Source organism: Pygocentrus nattereri, chromosome 16 (assembly GCF_015220715.1).
Source record: "Pygocentrus nattereri isolate fPygNat1 chromosome 16, fPygNat1.pri, whole genome shotgun sequence".
NCBI lineage: Eukaryota > Metazoa > Chordata > Actinopteri > Characiformes > Serrasalmidae > Pygocentrus > Pygocentrus nattereri.
Genome location: NC_051226.1, coordinates 212,138 through 237,137, shown reverse-complemented (window position 1 = coordinate 237,137; position 25,000 = coordinate 212,138). Strand labels below are relative to the sequence as shown.

Genomic DNA, 25,000 nt, shown 5'->3' with positions numbered 1-25,000 from the left:
GCTTTCTAACAGCATATACGTGTGAGGGCTCCAATATGGTCCTGCACTGTCCCACCAACAGCGTCATCAACATCAAGTCTGCTTTCTTCGGCCGCAACAGTGATAAAATCTGCCCGTATGAGGACGGATCTCTGGGTGAGGAGCACTGCGTCTCAACCAGTGTGGTTTTGCTGAACATCGGGCTCTGAAAGAGAAGGCGATGGGTGACCTCATGTAGCTGACCTTACAGAGCAGAAATGTTTATTAGAGATGCACAGGAATCATCATACTGACATATATTTACCTAAAATAAATAAATGTTGGATATTTTATTGACATTTCAGACTGATGTGTGATGTGAGTATTGAGCTCTGGAAGAGCAACATGTTCAGCACTAAAACGTCTGTATTTTATTGAGTCGTCACCCTTTACACTGGTAACATTCCTCATTAGGCCTTTATGTAGGTCGTCTAGTCGTTAGATCTTCTCCTCCTGGTTGTGATTGTAAGTGAAAGAGGCTGAGGAACAGTGCGATTACAGCAGTGCAGAGCGGTCACTGCTGATTCAGCCTGAGCGTCTGAGCGCAGGAGGACGACGCAGTCAGTGTGTTTAGGACAGTATTCATTTAGAATGATCGTCTACGATTATTAGTGTCTTCTATAAGTTATTCAGTAATGGATTATTTTCTAATCACTGTGATGTCATACCTGTGCATGTTGGCTGTGTCTCTTCTGCAGGTTCATGCACCATCCCAGGTGTCCTAGACAAGGTCAGGAAGATGTGTGACAACCGTGGCTTCTGTTTCATCTTTGCCTACACGGAGACAGACCCATGCCCCACTGTCTCTAAGTACATGGAGGTGGTCTACAGCTGTGAGCAGGACGGTACGTGGAGGTTTAGACAGGCAGTCTGGACTTCTGAGATTTCACTCCCAAAGTCTGTAAATACCAGAGTGTCCTGAAATTCAGGCCATCAACACGTCTGTCCCCCTGTACTGCAGTAACTATGAATTATTCAGTATTTACCATAAATTATTTAGCATCTACTATGAATTATTCAGTATCTACTATGAAGTATTCAGTATTTACCATAAATTATTTAGTATCTACTATGAATTATTCAGTATTTACCATAAATTATTCAGCATCTACTATGAATTATTCAGAATCTACGATGAATTATTCAGTATCTACTATGAATTATTCAGTATTTACCATAAATTATTCAGCATCTACTATGAATTATTCAGAATCTACTATGAATTATTCAGAATCTACTATGAATTATTCAGTATTTACCATAAATTATTCAGAATCTACTATGAATTATTCAGAATCTACTATGAATTATTCAGTATCTACTATGAATTATTCAGTATTTACCATAAATTATTCAGAATCTACTATGAATTATTCAGTATCTCAGGGTTGAAAGCAGCAGGTTTTGCAGGGAGTGTAATAAACACTCTTTGGTCCGTTAGTTATAGTTGTGTGTTAACGCGGCCTGTGTGTTTTTATTTGGGTGTGTCTCTGCAGTGTGTGTCAGGGGTCTCGGGGTCGAGGACGGGAACATCACAGACTCCATGCTCTCTGCCTCCTCCTCCATCAGCGGGAAAGAGCCCACCAGAGCTCGTCTCAATGGAGATTCCTGCTGGATGCCCACCAACTCAGGTCGGTGTCTCACCGTCGTTTGGCTGTAAATCATCTCAAACTGTGTGAAGTTGTTCAATAACTCTGATAGACTTGATGATGTGGTTTCTGACTCTCTGTTACCTATAAGCACAGACTAAAGTACATTAGCGTAGTTAAAACTGTAGCTGCGGCCGTAGGTTTGTCCACCTCATAGTTATGCCTTCAGTGTTTTCTACACTTATTTAGTTGAATATAGTTTAATGGCAGGTAAAGCGTGAACTCCTGCAGCGGAGCCGCTGAACAGAGTTACTCAGCGTCATCATTTTCTCGTCTGTTCTTGTGTGTCAGCTACAAACTCATGGATCCAGGTGAGCCTGACTGAGACCAAGAAGATCACAGGGGTGGTGATCCAGGGCTGCCCCACTGCTGACCACTGGGTGAAGAAGTTTAAAGTCCAGACCAGTTTGGACGGCGTCTCGTGGACAGATTACACCACTGAAGGAAAGGTACATATGACCAGAGGCAGCTCAGGCTCTCTGTGACTTTAAACCCCTTATTATTCAGTTATTAATCTTACATTACTCAGAAACGTCTATCACTCGTTCTGCTATGAATTATTCAGAAACTGCACTAAATCTAAAGGTGTGCAGTGAGAGTGAGGAACTGAAGTGCGGACACACAGACAGTTTAGTAATTAATAAAATAGCTAGATTTGTGATTGAATCTTCATATTAGAGTTGGATGATATTGACAGTTTCATTTTCAAAAATCTCACTGTATCACAGCATCAGATGGTGTTTAAATTTGCATTAATAAAGCTGGATAATCATATCTTAAGAACTAACAGCTTGATCTGACTGTAGCAAGCGCATTTACAGAAACCAAGCAAAACAATATGAAGCTCCCAGTAAACAACTTTACAGTTAACTATCTAAATAGAATGTAAAACACTACAGTAAACTGTAACCATAGCGATATTATGGGCATTATATCAGTGATAAAATGCTCATTGTCTGTCAGAAGACATCACTAAAAATATTACTAAAACTGAAAAGCCAGTGCATGAAATCACTAAAACAATCACTATAATGGCGATTTATAGTGACAATAGAAATTATTGTGTTATTTTAGATAGAAAACCTGTGTGTGTGTTTGTGTGTGTGTGTGTGTGTGTGTGTGTGTGTGTGTGTGTGTGTGTGTGTGTGTGTGTGTGTTGTAGGTGGAGGAGTTCCTGGGCTCAGTCGACAGAGGAACTCCTGAGACGCAGCTGCTTGGGACGCCCGTGTCCGTCAAACACATCCGGATCCTTCCACTGGAGTGGCAGAACGAGGCCGGCATGCGCGTCGAAATCCTGGGCTGCAAGCCAGACTGTACGCTCTCGCCCCTCCCTTACAGCGAGGAAATACAGTGTTATATAAATTGTTATATAAATGAGTGTTTTCAGCAAAATAAGGCCAGTTTGGTTTCTGATAAATATATAAAATGAATTTACTATGCAAGTGTCTCAAAATCAAAATCTCAGAATCCTTGAAATATTCAGTAAATCATCTAAAAATTCCCTTTAGCATTAGTTATCCATCCATCCATCCATCCATCCATCCATCCATCCATCCATCCATCCATCCATCCATCCATCATCTTCCGCTTCTCCGGGGTTCGGGTCACGGGGGCAGCATCCTGAGCAATGAGGCCCAGGCCTCCCTTTCCCAGCCACTTCCACTAGCTCTCCGGGGGGATTCCGAGGCGCTCCCAGGCCAGCTGGGCGATATGGTCACGCAGAGTGTCCTGGGTCTTCCCCGGGGTCTCCTCCCAGGTGGACTTGCCTGTGACACCTCACGAGGGAGGCGTCCAGGAGGCATCCTAACCAGATGCCCGAACCACCTCAACTGGCTCCTCTCGACGTGGAGAAGCAGCGGCTCTACTCCGAGTCCCTCCCGGATGACCGAACTTCTCACCCTATCTCTAAGGGAGAGTCCAGACACCATGCGGAGGAAACTCATTTCGGCCGCTTGTATTCACGATCTCGTTCTTTCGGTCATTACCCAAAGCTCATGACCATAGGTGAGGGTGGGAACGTAGATCGACCAGTAAATCGAGAGCCTTGCCTTATGGCTCAGCTCTTTCTTTACCACAACAGACCGGTAAAGAGCCCGCATCACTGCTGACCCAGCACCAATCCGCCTGTCAATCTCCCGCTCCCTTGTACCATCACTCGTGAACAAGACCCCGAGATACTTAAACTCCTCCACTTGAGGCAAGAGCTCATCCCCGACCCAGAGAGGGCTCTCCACCCTTTTCCGCCTGAGAAAAAGTCCGAAGGCGTGGGCCTTGGCGTTCTGATCCTCGGTTGCTGAAACTGGCTTTTGGAACTAGCATTAGTTAATAATTAAAATAACAAGTGGTTCCAAACCTTTGGGCAGTGTTGTATGAACAGAATGTACTGTAATATATTTCACTAACATCCTCTTTGTCTGTTTCTCAGACGCCATAACGTGCAGTAAAACCCCCAGCCTGGACCACTCTGTAGATAAAATGACGTATGTATTCTCTACGTTTTCCCCAGAACTTTGCCACTGAACCCACATTTCATACTGCATTTACTGCACCAGCATTCTACAGAGCACTGGCCACTTTATTAGAAACACCCACTTTGTGCTTCCACTAACTGGCCACTATATTAGAAACACCCACCTTGTGCTTCCACTAACTGGCCACTATATTAGAAACACCCACCTTGTGCTTCCACTAACTGGCCACTATATTAGAAACACCCACCTTGTGCTTCCACTAACTGGCCACTTTATTAGAAACACCCACCTTGTCCTTCCACTAACTGGCCACTTTATTAGAAACACCCACCTTGTGCTTCCACTAACTGGCCACTTTATCAGAAACACCCACCTTGTGCTTCCACTAACTGGCCACTTTATTAGAAACACCCACCTTGTCCTTCCACTAACTGGCCACTTTATTAGAAACACTCACCTTGTGCTTCCACTAACTGTCCACTTTATCAGAAACACCCATCTTCTACTTCCACGAGCACGGTGGAGCTGTGAGGGAGGCGTTTCTGATAAAGTGGCTGGGGAGTGTAGAGTTGATGTTTATTGTTTGTACCTGTTTATTTCAGAGTCCACTGTCCCGCTGGTTGTGCGTCAGAGTCCTACAACGTGCACGGAACCCTGACCTACCGCGGTGTGAGTACAGATCACTCACACTCAAATCTCGGCTTGTTTCCGCGTCACATGACAGTTTCATGAATCAGACAGCGAGCAGTTTGTACATCATTAAAATCAAATCTCTGCTTTTTTAGCCCAAGCTTTGAAGTTCGAGGGCTTCATTCTCCAACCGTTCTTAAGATTAAGTGACCCTTATTAGTCCCACAGTGGGGAATTTTCACCTCCACACTTTTCCCGTCTGTGCAGTGAAGCACCACATACACACTAAAGAACACACAGTAGGGGCAGTGGGCAGCCCTATCCACAGCAGCAGTTGGGTGTTAGGTGCCTTGATCAAAAGCACTACAGTCACGCACTGGCGGCTCTGAGGATCGAACCGGTGACCCTCCGGTCACAGGGCTGGTTCCCTAACCTCCAGCCCACCACTGCCCCCTGCAGGAGAGATTTCTTCACATCATGAATCTGGCGAAGACTTTTTCTTAGAACGTTTCTCAAGAACCCATTTAAGAACAAACTTCTAAACATGGTGCCGAATGAAGCCCAATATGTTCACATGTTTTATGAGCCGCTGTTTTCTGCAGAAATCCTGAATCTTTGTTTAATTTGGGGGTCTTAGCTTGAACTAACCCCCCCGTATGGAGGCTGTACTGTAGCCTGTCTAACTCTTACTGTAAGCTGTTTCTCTCTTTTAAACTGCTGTATTAATATGTAATATTGCTGTATTAAAGTAAACAGACTGTGTCCTGTGTGTTGTAGGACTCTAACATCTGTGCAGCTGCGATTCATGCGGGCGTCGTCCTGAACGAGTTGGGCGGAGACTGCACAGTGCTCAAAGCTCCAGGGCAGAACTTCTACAGCGGCTCCAGCAGAAACGGCATTACCTCCAAGCAGTACGACACCATCTAATATAAATTTTTATTTTTCATTTTAGATTTTTTAGGATTATGATTGAGGATTACATAGGATCCAGTTAAACATTTAGCATGGGTTAAAATAATAACAATATTGATCATTATAACGGCAAAAACAGCAATAACAATAATAATAATAATAATTTATATCTACATAGCATATGGAGTGGGAGGAGCCAATCCTGACACATAGTATCAGGTTTTGCATGATGGAGATAGATTTAGATTTAAATGACTGTTTCTTTATATATTTCATTTATAGTTTGCTGCTGTCAGTGGCTCACAGGGACTGAATATTCACCTGTGATTAATACACTGGTTCAGATTAGAGTTTGTGGGTTAGTTCAGATTAGAATTTGTGGGTTAGTTCAGATTAGAGTTTGTGCGTTAGTTCAGATTAGAGTTTGTGGGTTAGTTCAGATTAGAGTTTGTGGGTTAGTTCAGATTAGAGTTTGTGGGTTAGTTCAGATTAGAGTTTGTGCATTAGTTCAGATTAGAGTTTGTGGGTTACTTCAGATTAGAGTTTGTGCGTTAGTAAAGATTAGAGTTTGTGGGTTAATTCAGATTAGAGTTTGTGCGTTAGTTCAGATGAGAGTTTGTGCGTTAGTTCAGATTAGAGTTTGTGGGTTAGTTCAGATTAGAGTTTGTGGGTTAGTTCAGATTAGAATTTGTGGGTTAGTTCAGATTAGAGTTTGTGCGTTAGTTCAGATTAGAGTTTGTGGGTTAGTTCAGATTAGAGTTTGTGGGTTAGTTCAGATTAGAGTTTGTGGGTTAGTTCAGATTAGAGTTTGTGGGTTAGTTCAGATTAGAATTTGTGGGTTAGTTCAGATTAGAGTTTGTAGGTTAGTTCAGATTAGAGTTTGTGGGTTAGTTCAGATTAGAATTTGTGGGTTAGTTCAGATTAGAGTTTGTGCGTTAGTTCAGATTAGAGTTTGTGGGTTAGAGTTTGTGGGTTAGTTCAGATTAGAGTTTGTGGGTTAGTTCAGATTAGAGTTTGTGGGTTAGTTCAGATTAGAGTTTGTGCATTAGTTCAGATTAGAGTTTGTGCGTTAGTTCAGATTAGAGTTTGTGGGTTAGTTCAGATTAGAGTTTGTGCGTTAGTTCAGATTAGAGTTTGTGGGTTAGTTCAGATTAGAGTTTGTGCGTTAGTTCAGATGAGAGTTTGTGCGTTAGTTCAGATTAGAGTTTGTGCGTTAGTTCAGATTAGAGTTTGTGGGTTAGTTCAGATTAGAGTTTGTGCGTTAGTTCAGATTAGAGTTTGTGGGTTAGTTCAGATTAGAGTTTGTGCGTTAGTTCAGATTAGAGTTTGTGCGTTAGTTCAGATTAGAGTTTGTGGGTTAGTTCAGATTAGAGTTTGTGGGTTAGTTCAGATTAGAGTTTGTGCGTTAGTTTAGATTAGAGTTTGTGGGTTAGTTCAGATTAGAGTTTGTGGGTTAGTTCAGATTAGAGTTTGTGCGTTAGTTCAGATTAGAGTTTGTGCGTTAGTTCAGATTAGAGTTTGTGGGTTAGTTCAGATTAGAGTTTGTGCGTTAGTTCAGATTAGAGTTTGTGCGTTAGTTCAGATTAGAGTTTGTGGGTTAGTTCAGATTAGAGTTTGTGCGTTAGTTCAGATTAGAGTTTGTGGGTTAGTTCAGATTAGAGTTTGTGCGTTAGTTCAGATTAGAGTTTGTGCGTTAGTTCAGATTAGAGTTTGTGCGTTAGTTCAGATTAGTTTGTGGGTTAGTTCAGATTAGAGTTTGTGGGTTAGTTCAGATTAGAGTTTGTGGGTTAGTTCAGATTAGAGTTTGTGCGTTAGTTCAGATTAGAGTTTGTGGGTTAGTTCAGATTAGATTTTGTGCAGGTTTATACGTAAGTTTCAGTAAATTTCCAGCCTTGTTTAAAATGATAGTTTTCAGGAAATCTAGCTGACAGTCGAGGTGTGTTCGGTGTTTGAAGTCTTCCTCTCTTGTTTTAGCGCTGAAGCTACAAGGCAAATGTAGCTAACAAGTAATAGAAGATTGTATTCCACCAATTAGCATGATGCTAACTGAACGCTAAAATCATCACACACTTTAAACATTGTTGAGTTTTAAATTTATTTATTTAATAAAATTAAAACTTATTATTAAAATTTATTATTATTGTTGCTTTTTCCTGTTTTGTAAGGTGACCTTGGTTTTTTGAAAGGTGCCATGAAATAAAATGTATTATTATTATTATTATTATTATTATTATTATTATTAAATTACAATAAAAACATAACAGTATAATAATATAGCACCTTTAATAATAATAATAGTATAATAATACAGGTTTAATAATAATAATAATAGTATAATAATATAGCACCTTTAATAATAATAGTATAATAATACAGGTTTAATAATAATAATAGTATAATAATATAGGACCTTTAATAATAATAGTATAATAATACAGGTTTAATAATAATAATAGTATCATAATATAGCACCTTTAATAATAATAGTATAATAATATAGCACCTTTAATAATAATAATAGTATAATAATACAGGTTTAATAATAATAATAGTATAATAATATAGCACCTTTAATAATAAAAATAGCATAATAATACAGGTTTAATAATAATAATAGTATCATAATATAGCACCTTTAATAATAATAATATCCCTGCAGAGGGTAGTAAGGACTGCTCAGCGCATCACAGGCGTGCAGCTCCCTGCCATCAAAGACATTCACCACCAGCGCTGTGTGTGCAGAGCACACAGCATCATTAAGGACCCCTCCCACCCCAACCACAAACTGTTCAACCTACTTCCATCCGGGAGGAGATACAAGAGCATCCGGGCCAGAACCAGTCGGCTCAGGTCCAGCTTCTTTCCCTCCACAATCACTCTGCTGAACTCCACACCTCACTGATAACACTACCACTCATACTGCACACAGCGGACTATGAACACTGCCTTTCATACTACACTCACCAATCAGAGCTGTTGTTTTATTCATTATTATTACCATCGCACAAATTTAACATTCTACTGCCATGTAAATAACACATCGCAACAGTTATTCAATACAGTGTACATCTCCAACATGTTCATGTATATATCTACACACCTATAATCTATTTTTGCATATCTATAATAGTAATTTATTCTATATACTGTAATGTTGCACTATTGCACAGTCTCTTTTTGCACTATTTGCTACTATTTGCACTTATGGTAGATGCTAACTGCATTTCGTTGCCATGTACTTGTACTGAGTAATGACAATAAAGTTGAATCTATCTATCTATCTATCTATCTATCTATCTATCTATCTATCTATCTATCTATCTAATAGTATAATAATACAGGTTTAATAATAATAATAATAGTATAATAATACAGGTTTAATAATAATAATAGTATAATAATATAGCACCTTTAATAATAATACTAGTAATTCCTTTCATACATATAACGCAAGAATAGACGACAAAATAAACACCTGCTGCTGTTTAACAATGAAAAGTTCTTTTGTTCTTTAACAGCTTCCTGTTTTCTCCATTACAGATACAGTGGGGATTATTCGGTGTCCTTCCAGTTTGCTGATGGAGGTACGTATATGTGTCTGTGTATGTAATTAGGTAGGATACGTATATATGCGTGTATGTGTGTATGTGTGTATGTGTGTGTATGTATGTGTTTACGGATGTGTGTGTGTATGTATGTATCTATGTAAGTATGCATGTATGTATGTATGAGTTGGTCCTCCTCCATGAGTGACCGGTCTTTGTCCCATACAGAGCTGCGGTGTCCCGGGAATGACTGGTATGAGTTTGGGGAATTCTGCTATAAGGCCTTTGATGAGAAGAAGACGTGGCATGCGGCTCGCTCTGAGTGCAGGAGGCTGGGGGCAGACCTGGTGTCCATCATGTCCCTCACAGAGCAGAGCTGGCTGGAGAGCTACCTGTACCTGGGTACTGAGGGTCCACATTAAGGGGGCACTTTTCTAAATGATTAAATGTTGGGGGCTGTGTTGGTGACGTCTGTGGAGTTTGTGCAGTGGTCCGTTCTAGATAATGAATAAGAGGCGTATGAGGCTGTGATGATCTATTAACCTGATTAATATGATGTTTTTATTATGGGATGTTATCTTATTTCTGATTTTCCCCTCTGTCCAACTGTAGCCACCAATGATGTCTGGACCGGGCTGAATGACCTGGACTTCTCTGGCTACTTCACCTGGTCAGACCACCATGAGGTCACTTTCACGTACTGGTCACCTGGAGAACCAAACAACCACCTGGACTTTAACGAGGACTGTGTGGAGATGTACTATCAGGTAGAGCAAAGACTCAGTCACAGCTAATTAATCAATTAATCATGAAGTCAGTGAAGAAACAAAAGAAAGAAAAAAAGAGATAAGGTGGAAGAAAGAGAAGAAAGCAAGAAAGGAAGAAAAAGACAGATTGAAGAACAAAAGAGAAAGAAAGAGAAAAAGAAAGAGAAGAAAGGAAAGAGAACAGTACTAAGAGAAGATGGAGGATGTGAGGAGTGCAGTGTGTCCAGTGCGTGTTCTAATGGTTGTAATGGTTCTCTGTAGACTGGCAGATGGAACGACGTCACCTGCACTGAACTGAACACCTTCATCTGCAAAATGGCTAAAGGTCATTACGCACTGCCCTCCATCAAACCCACAGTGTACGGGTGCCCACAGGTGAGTCCTGCCCACAGGCTGACCACAGGGCTCAACCCACCCCACCTGATCTGGGCTCACATGTTATACAGTCATTAAAGGTGAACTGGAGGTGATACTGATTGTGTGTGTGTGTGTGTGTGTGTGTGTGTGTGTGTGTGTGTGTGTGTGTGTGTGTGTGTGTGTGTGTGTACTTGTCCTGGAGGGCTGGGATGCATTCGAGTACTCCTGTTACTGGTTCGAGGAGACGCAGATGACCCGCACTGAGGCCAAGAGCTTCTGTGAGGCCAAAGATAAAGACAGCACTCTGCTGCATATCCTGGATGTGTGAGTAAAACAAAACATAGATAAAATAAAACAGTTTTAGTTTAGTTTAGTTTAGTTTAGTTTAGTTTAGTTTAGTTTAGTTTAGTTTAGTTTAGAGTTGTTTTAAAGTACGATCAGCTTATTTACTGTTTTGTTTTATTATTCATCTCACTTCTTTGGTTAGGACTCATTTGCTTTAAATTCACTTGTAAGTTTTATTACCTGCTTAGTAAAGCACTGAAAGGCAGCGGTAATATCAGAATCCATGGTATGGGCCCTTTAAGACTCTATGGTAAAGGTCCTTTAAGACTCCATGGGCTCTTTAAGACTCTATGGGCTCTTTAAGACTCCGTGTTAAACTATGCCGGTGCTGTTTTATTTAAATCTAAACTTCAGGACAGTAAATTGGAGCAGGTTAAATCCGAGAACCCGCTGACCCGTCTTGACCGCCCTGTTCTACTCTGACCCGTTGGGTTACGCAGGTACGAGCAGGCTCACTTCACCGCGCGCATGGGCAGCTACTCCGGTCACTGGTGGATCGGCCTGAGAGCGAAGGGGGAAACAGCTGGAGTGGATTATTACTGGGACAGTGGAAATCTGATGATCTACTCTCACTGGGGCCGTGACCAGCCCAGTAACCGCCTCTCACTAACTTACACATGTTCATTAATGATGGATAATTCTCTGTTTATAATGTTGGTTATTCACTTTTTCAGACCTTCACTCTGGATATTAATTCTTTCATCACCAGATAGCCATGCTGGGCCCTGCGTCACCATGACAACCTCATCTACCCCAGGGTTCTGGGGTAACAGGAACTGTGAGGAGTCTCACTCTTTCATCTGTGAAATTCCTAGAGATGGTATCTCTCCGCCCACTAAGGCCCCAACTCCGCCCCCTGTGACAGGATGTGCTGCAGGCTGGACCGGACAGGCTCACTTTAGATTCTGTTACAGGGTGAGAACACAGAGCCAACGTACTGCACAGTACAGTTTCTTTATCAGAAACACCTCTCTCACAGATACGCCATGCTCAACCATGCTGAACTCTGCTGAGCTGTGCTGAGCTGTGCTGAACTGTGCTAAGCTGTGCTGAATTCTGGTGAGCTGAACTGTGCTGAACAGTGTTGAAATCTGCTGAGCTGTGCTGAACTGTGCTGAACTGTGCTGAACAGTGCTTAACAGTGCTGAGCTGTGCTGAACAGTGCTTAACAGTGCTGAACTGTGCTGCGCAGTGTTGAAATCTGCTGAGCTGTGCTGAACTGTGCTAAGCTGTGCTGAATTCTGGTGAGCTGAGCTGTGCTGAGCTGAATTGTGCTGAACTATGCTGTGATGTGCTGAACTGTGCTGAACTATGCTGTGATGTGCTGAACTGCGCTGAACAGTGTTGAAATCTGCTGAGCTGTGCTGAACTGTGCTGAACAGTGCTTAACAGTGCTGAGCTGTGCTGAACAGTGCCTAACAGTGCTGAGCTGTGCTGCGCAGTGTTGAAATCTGCTGTGCTGAACAGTGCTGAACAATGCTAAGCTGTGCTGAACAGTGCTGAAATCTGCTGAGCTTTGCTGAGTTGTGCCGAACAGTGCTGAAATCTGCTGAGCTGTGCTGAACAGTCCTGAGCTGTGCTGAACAATGCAGAGCTGTGCTGAACAATGCAGTGCTGTGCTGAACAGTGCAGAGCTGTACTGAACAGTGGTGAACAGTGCAGAGCTGTGCTGAACTCTGCTGAGCTGTGCTAAGCTGTGCTGAACAGTGCTAAGCTGTGCTGAGCTGTGCTAAGCTGTGCTGAACAGTGCTAAGCTGTGCTGAATTCTGGTGAGCTGAGCTGTGCTGATCTTAGCTGTGCTGAACAGTGCTAAACTTGCTGAACTGTGCTGAGCTGTGCTGAACTGTGCTGAGCTGTGCTGAACTGCACTGAACTGTGCTGAACTATGCTATGATGTGCTGAACTGTGCTGAACTGTGCTGAACAGTGCTGAACTCTGCTGAGCTGTGCTGAACAGTGCAGAGCTGTGATGTACAGTGCTGAGCTGTGCTGAACAGTGCTGAGCTGTGCTGAACAGTGTTGAAATCTACTGAACTGTGCTGAACAGTGCTGAGCTGTGCGGCAGGGTTGAACTCTGCTGAAATTTGCTGAGCTGTGCTGAACAGTGCAGAGCTGTGCTGAACAGTGCCGAACAGTGGTGAACAGTGCTGAACAGTGCTGAAATCTGCTGAGCTGTGCTGAGTTGTGCTAAACAGTGCTGAAATCTGCTGAGCTGTGCTGAACAGTCCTGAGCTGTGCTGAACAATGCAGCGCTGTGCTGAACAGTGCAGAGCTGTGCTGAACAGTGGTGAACAGTGCAGAGCTGTGCTGAACCCTGCTGAGCTGTGCTGAACTGTGCTAAGCTGTGCTGAACTCTGCCAAGCTATGCTGAGCTGTGCTGAACAGTGCTAAGCTGTGCTGAGCTGTGCTGAACAGTGCTAAGCTGTGCTGAATTCTGGTGAGCTGAGCTGTGCTGAGCTTAACTGTGCTAAACAGTGCTAAACTTGCTGAACAGTGCTGAGCTGTTTTGAACTGTGCTGAGCTGTGCTGAGCTGTGCTGAACTGCACTGAACTGTGCTGAACTATGCTATGATGTGCTGAACTGTGCTGAACAGTGCTGAACTCTGCTGAACTTTACTGAGCTGTGCTGAACAGTGCTGAGCTGTGCTGAACAGTGCAGAGCTGTGCTGAACAGTGTTGAAATCTGCTGAACTGTGCTGAACAGTGCTGACCTGTGCTGCACAGTGTTGAACTCTGCTGAAATCTGCTGAGCTGTGCTGAAATCTGCAGAGCAGTGCAGAGCTGTGCTGAACAGTGCAGAGCTGTGCTGAACAGTGCCAAACAGTGCTGAACAGTGCTGAAATCTGCTGAGCTGTGCTGAACAGTGCAGAACTGTGCTGAACAGTGCTGAAATCTGCTGAGCTGTGCTGAACAGTGCAGAGCTGTGCTCAACAGTGCAGAGCTGTGCTGAACAGTGCCGAACAGTGGTGAACAGTGCTGAACAGTGCAAAGCTGTGCTGAACAGTGCAGAGCTCTGCTGAACAGTGCCGAACAGTGCTGAACAGTGCTGAAATCTGCTGAGCTGTGCTGAACAGTGCAGAGCTGTGCTGAACAGTGCTGAAATCTGCTGAGCTGTGCTGAACATTGCAGAGCTGTGCTGAACAGTGCTGAACAGTGCAGAGCTGTGCTGAACAGCGCTGAACAGTGCAGAGCTGTGCTGAACAGCACTGAACAGTGGTGAACAGTGCTGAAATCTGCTAAGCTGTGCTGAACAGTGCAGAGCTGTGCTGAACAGCGCTGAACAGTGGTGAACGGTGCTGAAATCTGCTAAGCTGTGCTGAACATTGCAGAGCTGTGCTGAACAGCGCTGAACAGTGCAGAGCTGTGATGAACAGCGCTGAACAGTGCTGAAATCTGCTGAGCTGAGCTGTGCTGAGCTTAACTGTGCTAAACAGTGCTAAACTTGCTGAACTGTGCTGAGCTGTTTTGAACTGTGTTGAGCTGTGCTGAACTGTGCTGAACTGCACTGAACTGTGCTGAACAATGCTATGATGTGCTGAACTGTGCTGAACAGTGCTGAACTCTGCTGAACTGTACTGAGCTGTGCTGAACAGTGCTGAGCTCTGCTGAACAGTGCTAAACTCTGCTGAACTGTACTGAGCTGTGCTGAACAGTGCTGAGCTGTGCTGAACAGTGTTGAAATCTGCTGAACTGTGCTGAACAGTGCTGACCTGTGCTGCCCAGTGTTGAACTCTGCTGAAATCTGCTGAGCTGTGCTGAACAGTGCAGAGCAGTGCTGAACAGTACAGAGCTGTGCTCAACAGTGCAGAGCTGTGCTGAACAGTGCCGAACAGTGGTGAACAGTGCTGAACAGTGCAAAGCTGTGCTGAACAGTGCCGAACAGTGCTGAACACTGCTGAAATCTGCTGAGCTGTGCTGAACAGTGCAGAGCTGTGCTGAACAGTGCCGAACAGTGGTGAACAGTGCTGAACAGTGCAAAGCTGTGCTGAACAGTGCCGGACAGTGGTGAACAGTGCTGAACAGTGCAGAGCTGTGCTGAACAATGCTGAAATCTGCTGAGCTGTGCTGAACATTGCAGAGCTGTGCTGAACAGCGCTGAACAGTGCAGAGCTGTGCTGAACAGCGCTGAACAGTGGTGAACAGTGCTGAAATCTGCTAAGCTGTACTGAACAGTGCAGAGCTGTGCTGAGCTGAACTCATCATATGTGTGTTTATCTCTTTTAGCTCTTCACAGTGGACTATGCGTATAAGAAGAGCTGGCAGGGGGCACGTGAGGACTGCGTTGAGCGCGGCGCTGACCTGGTCAGCATCCACACAGCCATGGAGGAGATATTCATAGCCGAGTACACCAAGGGCAAGACACAGTGGATCGGCCTCAGCAAAAACCCACTGGAGGGAGGTGGGTCGCTAGCACAGTCTTACTGACAGCACTTACTTACAGGGGAAGTCCACCAATTTTGTAGAATTTATTCAGAGGAAGTTCATTCAGAGCGGTTTGTTGTGAAACGCTCTGTTCTAGATAAACGTACCGAGTCAGAACCGCTCACAGTGGTGGTGATGGGAACCAGACGTCCCCCTCTAAAAGCTCCTCACAGTGGTGGTGATGGGAACCAGACGTCCCTCTAAAAGCTCCTCACAGAAAGTTCCTACATGAACTGGTTCTGAATTCACTGCCTGATGACTGAGACGCTGTTTTATGAGAGTTTAGAGAACTTCAACTCCATTCATGGTGGAGGGAGATATGCAGGGCGCTGTGCGGCAAAATAGTCCCCAAAGAAAACTCATTATTCCAGATTTTCCACTGTTTCCCATCATCAACATTCCATATAAAGTCAGAAGACTCGTGTAGGTTCTCTGGTGGTTCTGGATGGTAAATAAAGTGTCTATATCTGTGTTGTAGTCATGGCGACGCCTGGTTCCCATCACCACCATTGAACAGTGTTCTGAATGTTCTCCTCCTCCTGTCATGGTGTCATGCAGGATTTACCTGTACAGGTGTTTGTGCTGTTTGCTCTCAGATTATTCCTGGAGTGATGGTTCTTCGCTCAGTCACAGTAACTGGGGTCCTGGAGAGCCGAATGACCACAGCGGCCGGGAGAACTGTGTGGAGATGGTCACCACTCAGAACGGCACGTCCTTCTGGAATGACATCAACTGTGAAGCCCATCAGGACTGGGTCTGCATGATCACCAAGGGCGTGACCCCCATCGAGCCCCCAGCGCCCCCTTCAGCTGTGCCAGGTAAGACGCAGGAAGATAAGACTTTATTCATTTTAAAGGGGAGTTCGGACCACCAAAGACACAGAACTGAGAAAAACACCGTCAGCATAACCTGCATCATACTTAATAAACAGAACCTCAGAATGAACAATGCTACTTTTAAACATTATTTATGTTATATATTAGAATTTAAGATAATGTTTTTATTTTAGAAAAGAACCTTCAGTTCCCTCCAGAATTGCTGGCACCTTTTGTAAAGATGAACAAAAATTCTATCAAAAAATCTTCATCGTAATCTGTCATTAAATCAAATCAAATCAAATCAAATTTATTTGTATAGCGCTTTTTACAACAGATGTTGTCACAAAGCAGCTTTACAGAATTTCAGACATAAATCATACACGTTTATATGGCTTTCTCTTTAAATGAACTGACTTTGCAGAAAGGTTTGATAGAACACTTAATACTCATTGTTAATCATTCAGTCAATCAATAAATCAATTAATATGTGAGCAAAGTGGTAAATGCTGGGATCATCTGGTTGTGATGAGGAAAGAATCTTCAGGTGTCTAAAAAATGCTACTACTACTTAAATACTTAAACCAGAGGTCACTACAAGGCGGACCGTGGTCTGAGTCCAGTCCCAGAAGCTGTCCTGCACAGACCTGGACCTGTAACAGTGGTTGGGATAGTGTAGTGGGTAACATCTCTGCTTCTACACTGTAGACTGGGGTTCAAACACCCTACACTATACCAATAAGAGTCCTTGGGCAAGACTCCTAACACCACCTCCGCCTACCTGTGTAAAAATAATAAAACTGTAAGTCACTCTGGATAAGAGTGTCAGCCAAATGCCGTAAATGTAACTGATAAACTATGGAGAATTATTTAATTTGGATGGGGTGGTCCTGTTTTAATCAATGTAGCTTTTCTAGCCTTTACAGTAGCTTTAGCAGGCGGAGACTCACAGACCAATCACATGGGCTGTAAATATCACGTGACGCTGCTCAGCCAATCAGATCTGTGCATTACGATGAGCTCTGAGACTGAGTGAGTGACGCCACACAGGGGAGGGACGAGGAGAGAAACAGCGGTCAGAGAAGAAAGTGAGTCAGAGGGAAGTTATTCCACATGACGTGATCTAAAAAGAGGAAACTGACAGTAAATGTTGTTGAAATCTGACCGAACTGGACTTTATTTGATCTGATGTTCAGTAAATGTTGGTGAAATCTGACCGAACTGGACTTTATTTGATCTGATGTTCAGTAAATGTTGGTGAAATCTGACCGAACTGGACTTTGTTTGATCTGATGTTCAGTAAATGTTGGTGAAATCTGACCGAACTGGACTTTATTTGATCTGATGTTCAGTAAATGTTGGTGAAATCTGACCGAACTGGACTTTATTTGATCTGATGTTCAGTAAATGTTGGTGAAATCTGACCGAACTGGACTTTATTTGATCTGATGTTCAGTAAATGTTGGTGAAATCTGACCGAACTGGACTTTATTTGATCTGATGTTCAGTAAATGTTGGTGAAATCTGACCGAACTGGACTTTATTTGATCTGATGTTCAGTAAATGTTGGTGAAATCTGACCGAACTGGACTTTATTTGATCTGATGTTCAGTAAATGTTGGTGAAATCTGACCGAACTGGACTTTATTTGATCTGATGCTCAGTAAATGTTGGTGAAATCTGACCGAACTTGACTTTATTTGATCTGATGTTCAGTAAATGTTGTTGAAATCTGACCGAACTGGACATTATTTGATCTGATGTTCAGTAAATGTTGTTGAAATCTGACCGAACTGGACTTTATTTGATCTGATGTTCAGTAAGTGTTGGTGAAATCTGACCGAACTGGACTTTATTTGATCTGATGCTCAGTAAATGTTGGTGAAATCTGACCGAACTTGACTTTATTTGATCTGATGTTCAGTAAATGTTGTTGAAATCTGACCGAACTGGACATTATTTGATCTGATGTTCAGTAAATGTTGTTGAAATCTGACCGAACTGGACTTTATTTGATCTGATGTTCAGTAAATGTTGGTGAAATCTGACCGAACTGGACTTTATTTGATCTGATGTTCAGTAAATGTTGGTGAAATCTGACCGAACTGGACTTTATTTGATCTGATGTTCAGTAAATGTTGGTGAAATCTGACCGAACTGGAATTTATTTGATCTGATGTTCAGTAAATGTTGGTGAAATCTGACCGAACTGGACTTTATTTGATCTGATGTTCAGTAAATGTTGTTGAAATCTGACTGAACTGGACTTTATTTGATCTGATGTTCAGTAAATGTTGTTGAAATCTGACCGTACTGGACTTTATTTGATCTGATGTTCAGTAAATGTTTTTGAAATCTGACTGAACTGGACTTTATTTGATCTGATGTTCAGTAAATGTTGTTGAAATCTGACCGAACTGGACTTTATTTGATCTGATGTTCAGTAAATGTTGGTGAAATCTGACCGAACTGGACTTTATTTGATCTGATGTTCAGCTGTCGACTGTATAAGATGCTGATATTGCTACTCGGCTACTTCAGTAAACAGTATATGGCGCTGAGTCATGATGCAGGTCAAACGTTATGATGATCTGGACCTTCACTTGAGGAGATTCTCTCTAACTGGACCTCAATGAATTTTAATTAAAGACCCCTGCCTTAACTGATAAACAAATTAAACTAGTCTATTGTTTAAACATTTTGAAGCAGGTTATATAATAATGTGTGTTGTATAGATGATGTTATATATATAATAACCGTTTACACAACGATGACTTAAATGATCTAAACTGACAACAAAACTTTTAGGTGTTTTATTTTTTTGAGTTACTTACTGAGAAATAACAGTGACCATAATCTGAAAGTCTGAACCCTTTAAGTCTGATTCACGCTGTGAGTGCTGCTGTGGAACAGTGGAACAGTAGAACGGTGGAACTGGGCTAACGTTCTGCTCTGTGCTGTGCAGCTCCGGACTGTGGGAGTAACCCTGGCTGGAGGAAGCACAACGGCATCTGTTATTACTACAACGACACCGACGTGGTGGACTTCTACACAGCACTGAGCAGGTGCTACACTGAAAAGGCTCTGCTGGCCTCCATCCTGGACCAGGAGGAGCAGACCTACATCATCTCTATGGTAACATGACTCCTCCCACTCTGAATGGGTGGGACTTTGCTTGTGATTTATTGGTCTAGTTTTTCTAGTTTGTAAAACATTTTAATTTTACTATTTCCTCAGTTTTTATTTATAACCTCATTTCCAAAAAAGTTGGGACGCTGTAAAAAATATACATAAAAACAAAATGCAATGATGTCCAAATTATTTAAACCCTATATTTGAAAATATTACAAAGACAACAAATCAAATGTTGAAACAGAAAATTTATTTATTTATTAGTATTTTTTTTTTATATTTGTCCATTTTGAATTTGGTGCCAACAAAAGATTCCACAAAACTTGGGACGGGGGACAAAAGGCTGGTAAAGTTGTGTGATGCTAAAAAACACCTGGTGGTTGATTGGCAGCAGGTCAGTAACATGACTGGGTATAAAGAGCAGCTCAGAGAGGCGGAGTCTTTCAGAAGTAAAGAGGAGGAGGGGTCACCACTCTGTGAAAGACGGCACCATCAAATAGAGCAACAACTCAAGAAGAACGTTCCTCAACATAAAACAGCAAAGAGCTTCTGCTTTCCATCGTCTACGGTGCAGAATATCATTAAAGACTAGAGAATCTGGAGAAATCTCTGTCTGTGAGGGACGAGGCTGAACACCAGTATCTGCTGGCCGTGATCTTTGGGCCCTCAGGCAGCACTGCATTAAAAACAGACATGGTTCTGTAGTGGAAATCACTGCATGGGCTCAGAAACACTTCTGAAAACCACTGTCTGTGAGCACAGTTCATCACTGCATCCACAAACGCTGTAAAACTCTAAAACACAAAGAAGAACCCAAATATAAACAGGATCCAGAAACGCTGCCACCTTCTCTGGGCCTGAGCTCATTTAAAATGGACTGAGGGGAAGTGGAAAAGTGTCCGGTGGTCCGACGAATCAACATCTGAAATTCTTTTAGGAAATCATGGACACGGTGTCCTCCGGGCTGAAGACCACTCAGCTTGTTATCAGTGCTCAGTTCTAAAGCCAGTATTCGTGATGGTTTAGGGGGCATTAGTGCTCATGGCGTGGGTGACCTGCTCATCTGTGAAGGCCCCATTAAAGCTGAATGATATAAACAGGTTTTATCAACATCTGCTGCCGTCCAGACGACGTCTTTTTCAGGGAAGGCCTTGATTATTTCAGCAGGACGATGTAAAACCACATTCTGCATGTATTACAGCAGCACTGCTCCGTATTAAAAGAGTCCGGGTGCTAAACTGACCTGCCTGCAGTCCAGACCGGTCACCACTGAGAACATCTGGCTCATAATGAAATGAAAAATAATGAGCCCTGAAACTGACGATCAGCTGAAATCCTGAATCAGACAAGAACAGAGAACATCTCACTGTCAGAGCTGCAGCAGCGTCTCCTCAGGTCCCAAACACTGACCGAGCTTCAGAATGTGCAAATATTAAAAAAAAAAACAGTCAAATTTCTCAGTTTCAACATTTGATATGATGTTTTTGTGCTATTTTTAATTAAATATAGTTTCCATGATTTGCATATTATAGCATTCATTTACATTCTGCACAGCATCCCAACTTTTATGGAAATGGAGCTTCTTTTGGATGTTTTATTGAATTTATTCATTTATTTTATTATTTTCTATACTTTGATTTTTACTTTTACAATACATTTTTTTTATGTGCTCTAGAAATAAACTTGACTTCTATTTCTATTTTGGTATTTTCTTGTATTAAAGTGTGTTCTCTGTGTTCTGTGTGCCTCTCAGGTGGGAACAGGTCAGGTGGCGGCTGCGTGGATCGGGATGCGGATGGTGGGGGTAGCGGGAGGGGAGTATCTGTACGTCTGCGTGTCGTTTCTAGTGTTTTCTGCTTGGTGTGATCGCTGTGGGAGGAGTTTGGCTGCAGTGCAGTGTTTATGCTCCTGTGCGCAGGTGGGTGGATCTGTCTCCTGTGACGTACGTTCACTGGGCGCCAGGAGAGCCTAACAACGCCAACGGGGAGGAGCAGTGCGTCCAGATGAACAGATATCCAGGTAGAGTGATCACAGACAGTGTCGGGGAGAATTAAAATAAATAATACACACAAAATAATATAATCTGTGGTCCAGTATCATCTTTCAGGGCCGAACAGTGAATCGCAGTTGATTTTCAATTACAATTTTGGCTTCCAGTGAAAGATGAAGATTATTCTGTCTTTATGTTTGTATTTATTGTTTTTATGTTTGTTCAGTGGTTTCCAGGTTGTGGGGTGCGCTGTAACATACACACATACATTAATAAATGTTATATATTATATATCACCTTTTTTGCTATTTTTGAAATTTTCGGTTGAATTATATTTTAAGTGATACTTTTTTGATCCCACAACCGGGAAAATTCCACCTCCTCATTTAACCCGTCCATGAAGTGAAACACCACATACACAAGGGGGCAGTGAGCACACTTGCCCGGAGCGGTGGGCAGTCCTATCCGCAGCGCCCGGGGAGCAGTTGAGGGTCAGGTGTCTTGCTCAAGGACACCTCAGTCATGGACTGTCGGCCCTGGGGATCGAACCGGCAACCTTTCGGTCACAGGGCCAGTTCCCTGACCTCCAGTCCACGACTGCCCCAAAGTTAAAGTTCATGGAAGTCAATAAGGCCCAACACTGCTGGAGAGTTGTGCTGTAATGTTTATACAGTTAGTATGTAAATACGGCCTGCATATTTAAATGAGTTAGTCTGAAGCTCTGAGTAACGTTTCCTATTTTAGGCACATGGAACGACGCTAACTGCGGCCGAGCCAACGCGGGCTACGTGTGTAAGAAACTGCCCGGAGACCACCACACTCCTCCCCCACCGACCCCCGCCTGGGAAGGAAACTGCCCCGAGGGTAATGTTCTCACCTACACCCCCCCACCCTCACCCCCCAACTCCGACTCAATTCTGCGAACTGACCGCAGCTTATTCATAAATCCTACATAGACATTCATGTAAATGTACATTCATTCATTATTCTGACAACATCAGCCCTGCAGGAACGATGGGGTCCCATACGTCCTGTTTTCAGGGCTGCAGTGGCTGATAAGATTAAACTGCAAATACGGTCTGTGACTGTTTTGATTTCCTGGTGTAAATAAGTAACACGTCCTCTACTGACTCACTACTGAACTACTGAACACACTGCCATGTCATTTTTCTGCAAATGTCTCATTTATTTAATGAGTTTAAAATACTGGGGAAAAACATACAGTATAAAAGGTACCATAAGTTTTGCACAGGCCTGAGTTCATGTTTTTCCCCAGTGTGATGAATTCAGTAAAGTAGAGAGTGATTGTGTGTTAGTGTACAGTAGTGAGTCTCTGTAGAGGATCTGTAACTTATTTACTCGCAGAAAATCATCAGCATGGAATTCAGCCAGAATTTTACACACTATGAGTTTAGGCTTTGTGTTAAAGCGGTGTGAGTGAACTGACCGTGGGACTGACCTTTCCTCTCCGGCTCCTCACTGCAGGATGGATGCGCTTCCATAACAAGTGCTACTTGTTTAAAGGGAGTCACCACCACAACCAGGTGAAGGCCAACTGGACTTACGCTCGAGAGTGGTGCCGCGCCCAGAACGCTCACCTCGCCGTCATCGATGACCACAACGAGAATGGCAAGTGTCCCCAGCTTGCCTGACAGACAGACAGACAGACAGATAAACAGACAGACAGAGCTCCTTGTTGGAAGGAGCTGATGTTCTTGTTTATTTTGTCATATTAACCAAATATAATTTAAAGTTTATTTATTAAAAACTGTGGTGAAATGTTAACTCAGACAGAAATAACAGTGAATGTGTTTATAAATCCATCTAGAATCCTGTCTGATGCTCTTCACTGTGTGGTTCTTCATTGGTTCTACCTCTTGCTGTCTCTCTGTCACTCTCTCACTCTCTCTCTCCTTCCAGACTTCGTGGCCAGTTATCTGAGGGACCTGGTCCACCCCGTGTGGATCGGACTGTCCGACTCGCTTCATGAGGGCAAGTTTGCTTGGACTGATGGAAGTCCGGTCCTGTTCACCAACTGGGCGGATAAGGAGCCCAACAACAACGATGGCGAGGTAGAGCAGTTTCACAGGCCCACGTTAAAGCTGGTCACTCACTGAGAGAGTGGCTGTTGGTTATGTGCTTGTGGTTGGTTAGTGTAGTGGGTCACACCTCTGCCTTCTACACTGTAGACTGGGGTTCAATCCCCACCTGGGCAAACACCCTATACTGTACCAATAAGAGTCCTTGGGCAAGACTCCTAACACCACCTTGGTCTCCCTGTGTAAAATGATCAAACTGGATAAGAGCGTCAGTCAAATGCTGTAAATGTGCTGAAAAAGGTCTCTGTGCGTTTATTTGGGTGCCACACAGATTTTAGCGCAGCAGCTCAGAGTCAGACCTCTTACAGCACACACTGCAGTTTCACTGGCGCTCCTTAGTTGAAATATGGACTTTCTTCAGTTTGAGCGAATCGGATTTTTAGATTTTACAGCTGTTTCCTTTGCTGTGTCACATGATCAGGACTGTTAGACCTGCCTGTTTCATCTCAGCTCAGCCATCTTTGTGCTGAAGTGTGAATAGTTTTTCACAGCAGGGGGTCTCACCCCTCGCCTTCAGCCCTGACCGCTCACTCGCATCTCAACATCATTTCACACACAGAGACGACAGAGACCTTGTTCATCTGACAAAAGAGCTGTGAAGAAAAACAATTAGTTATATTAATGAAATATTTCGCTGTTGTTGAATCAAAACCTCGTATCTCCAAAATGGAAACTTTACAGGAGAAGGAAAAAACCTACTTTACTCTTAATGGAAGTCAATGGAACCAGAATTTTTTCAAAGTCATTTTGGGCCGTTTCTTTTAGTCCATTCATCATGAAATTTACACGCACTGTAAAGAACAGCAGGCTTTTATAAATTATGACAAAAACTGAAAAACGGAGATTTGAGGTTTTCTTCCCACTGCAGTGATATTAAAGTGCATCCAAGTCCATGGAATGGCCACTGGGGGGCGCTGCAGAAAGAGGCTCCAGTCATTTTTGAGATCTATCACAGGTCTCTTCAGATTCAGGCTTCAGTGTAATGGTTTATAATTTGTAATAAAACTGCAGATGATATAATATGATATAAATATATTCCGCAAAAGCAAAATTAAAACCAGTTATTAAAAGAAGGGTCTTATTATTTAGATATGAGCAGGTGGGGCATCTTAGCTCGCATTTGTTCTGTAAACCCTTTGTGAAAGGTGAGAAACATGCAGACGTTACTGTGAAGCGTTTAAGTCGTGAAGGTCGTGATGACGGTGTAGAAACTGACCGTGTCCGGTTTTGTAGGAGCACTGCGTGAGCATGACCCACAACCACCTGCTGACGGGACGCTGGAACGATGAGAAGTGTGAGGAGGAGAGAGGCTGGGTTTGCTACAAGAAGAAAGGTGAGATCTTCGTCTTCGTTTCGATGGAGTTTCTCTGCTGAGAGCTCAGCCTGAGTCCTGAGCCTTTACACGGGGTAAAGAACAGATTCACCAACGTTCTGCATGAAAATAGACAGACAGACAGACAGACAGACAGACAGACAGACAGAAAGACAGACAGACAGACAAATAGATAGATATACAGACAGACAGACAGACAGACAGATAAACAGACAGATAGACAGACAGATAAATAGATAGATATACAGACAGACAGACAGACAGATAAATAGACAGATAGACAGACAGACAGACAGACAGATAAATAGACAGATAGACAGACAGACAGATAAATAGATAGATATACAGACAGACAGACAGATAAATAGATAGATATACAGACAGACAGACAGACAGACAGACAGACAGACAGACAGATAAATAGACAGATAGACAGACAGACAGATAAATAGATAGATATACAGACAGACAGACAGACAGACAGACAGACAGATAGATAGATATACAGACTGACAG

The 25,000-nt window shown here is 42.9% G+C and overlaps 3 protein-coding genes across 3 annotated transcripts in view; all 3 read left to right on the top strand.

Moving 5' to 3' along the window:
- Positions 1–10,445, top strand: part of LOC119265413 (macrophage mannose receptor 1-like) — a 36,482-nt gene extending 26,037 nt beyond the window's left edge. Inside the window, exons 14-25 of the mRNA XM_037546072.1 lie at positions 1–135; positions 717–863; positions 1,515–1,649; positions 1,959–2,116; positions 2,830–2,980; positions 4,093–4,147; positions 4,741–4,807; positions 5,546–5,679; positions 9,221–9,264; positions 9,454–9,627; positions 9,838–9,992; positions 10,254–10,445. Of these exons, the coding sequence (XP_037401969.1) occupies positions 1–135; positions 717–863; positions 1,515–1,649; positions 1,959–2,116; positions 2,830–2,980; positions 4,093–4,147; positions 4,741–4,807; positions 5,546–5,679; positions 9,221–9,264; positions 9,454–9,627; positions 9,838–9,992; positions 10,254–10,445 (1,547 nt within the window). The remainder of the gene's footprint in view (positions 136–716; positions 864–1,514; positions 1,650–1,958; positions 2,117–2,829; positions 2,981–4,092; positions 4,148–4,740; positions 4,808–5,545; positions 5,680–9,220; positions 9,265–9,453; positions 9,628–9,837; positions 9,993–10,253) is intronic.
- Positions 10,446–10,599: 154 nt separating this feature from the next.
- LOC119265412 (macrophage mannose receptor 1-like) lies at positions 10,600–22,704 on the top strand. Its single transcript, XM_037546071.1, has 10 exons — positions 10,600–10,673; positions 11,135–11,286; positions 11,404–11,609; positions 14,918–15,092; positions 15,712–15,933; positions 18,896–19,065; positions 20,816–20,886; positions 20,981–21,081; positions 21,797–21,916; positions 22,538–22,704. The coding sequence occupies exons 1-10, from the start codon at positions 10,600–10,602 to the stop codon at positions 22,702–22,704; spliced, it is 1,458 nt and encodes a 485-aa protein (XP_037401968.1).
- A 1,725-nt stretch (positions 22,705–24,429) lies between these two features.
- Positions 24,430–25,000, top strand: part of LOC119265411 (macrophage mannose receptor 1) — a gene marked incomplete at its 5' end in the record, with an annotated part of 10,034 nt that continues 9,463 nt past the window's right edge. Inside the window, one exon of the mRNA XM_037546070.1 lies at positions 24,430–24,484. Within this exon, the coding sequence (XP_037401967.1) occupies positions 24,430–24,484 (55 nt within the window). The remainder of the gene's footprint in view (positions 24,485–25,000) is intronic.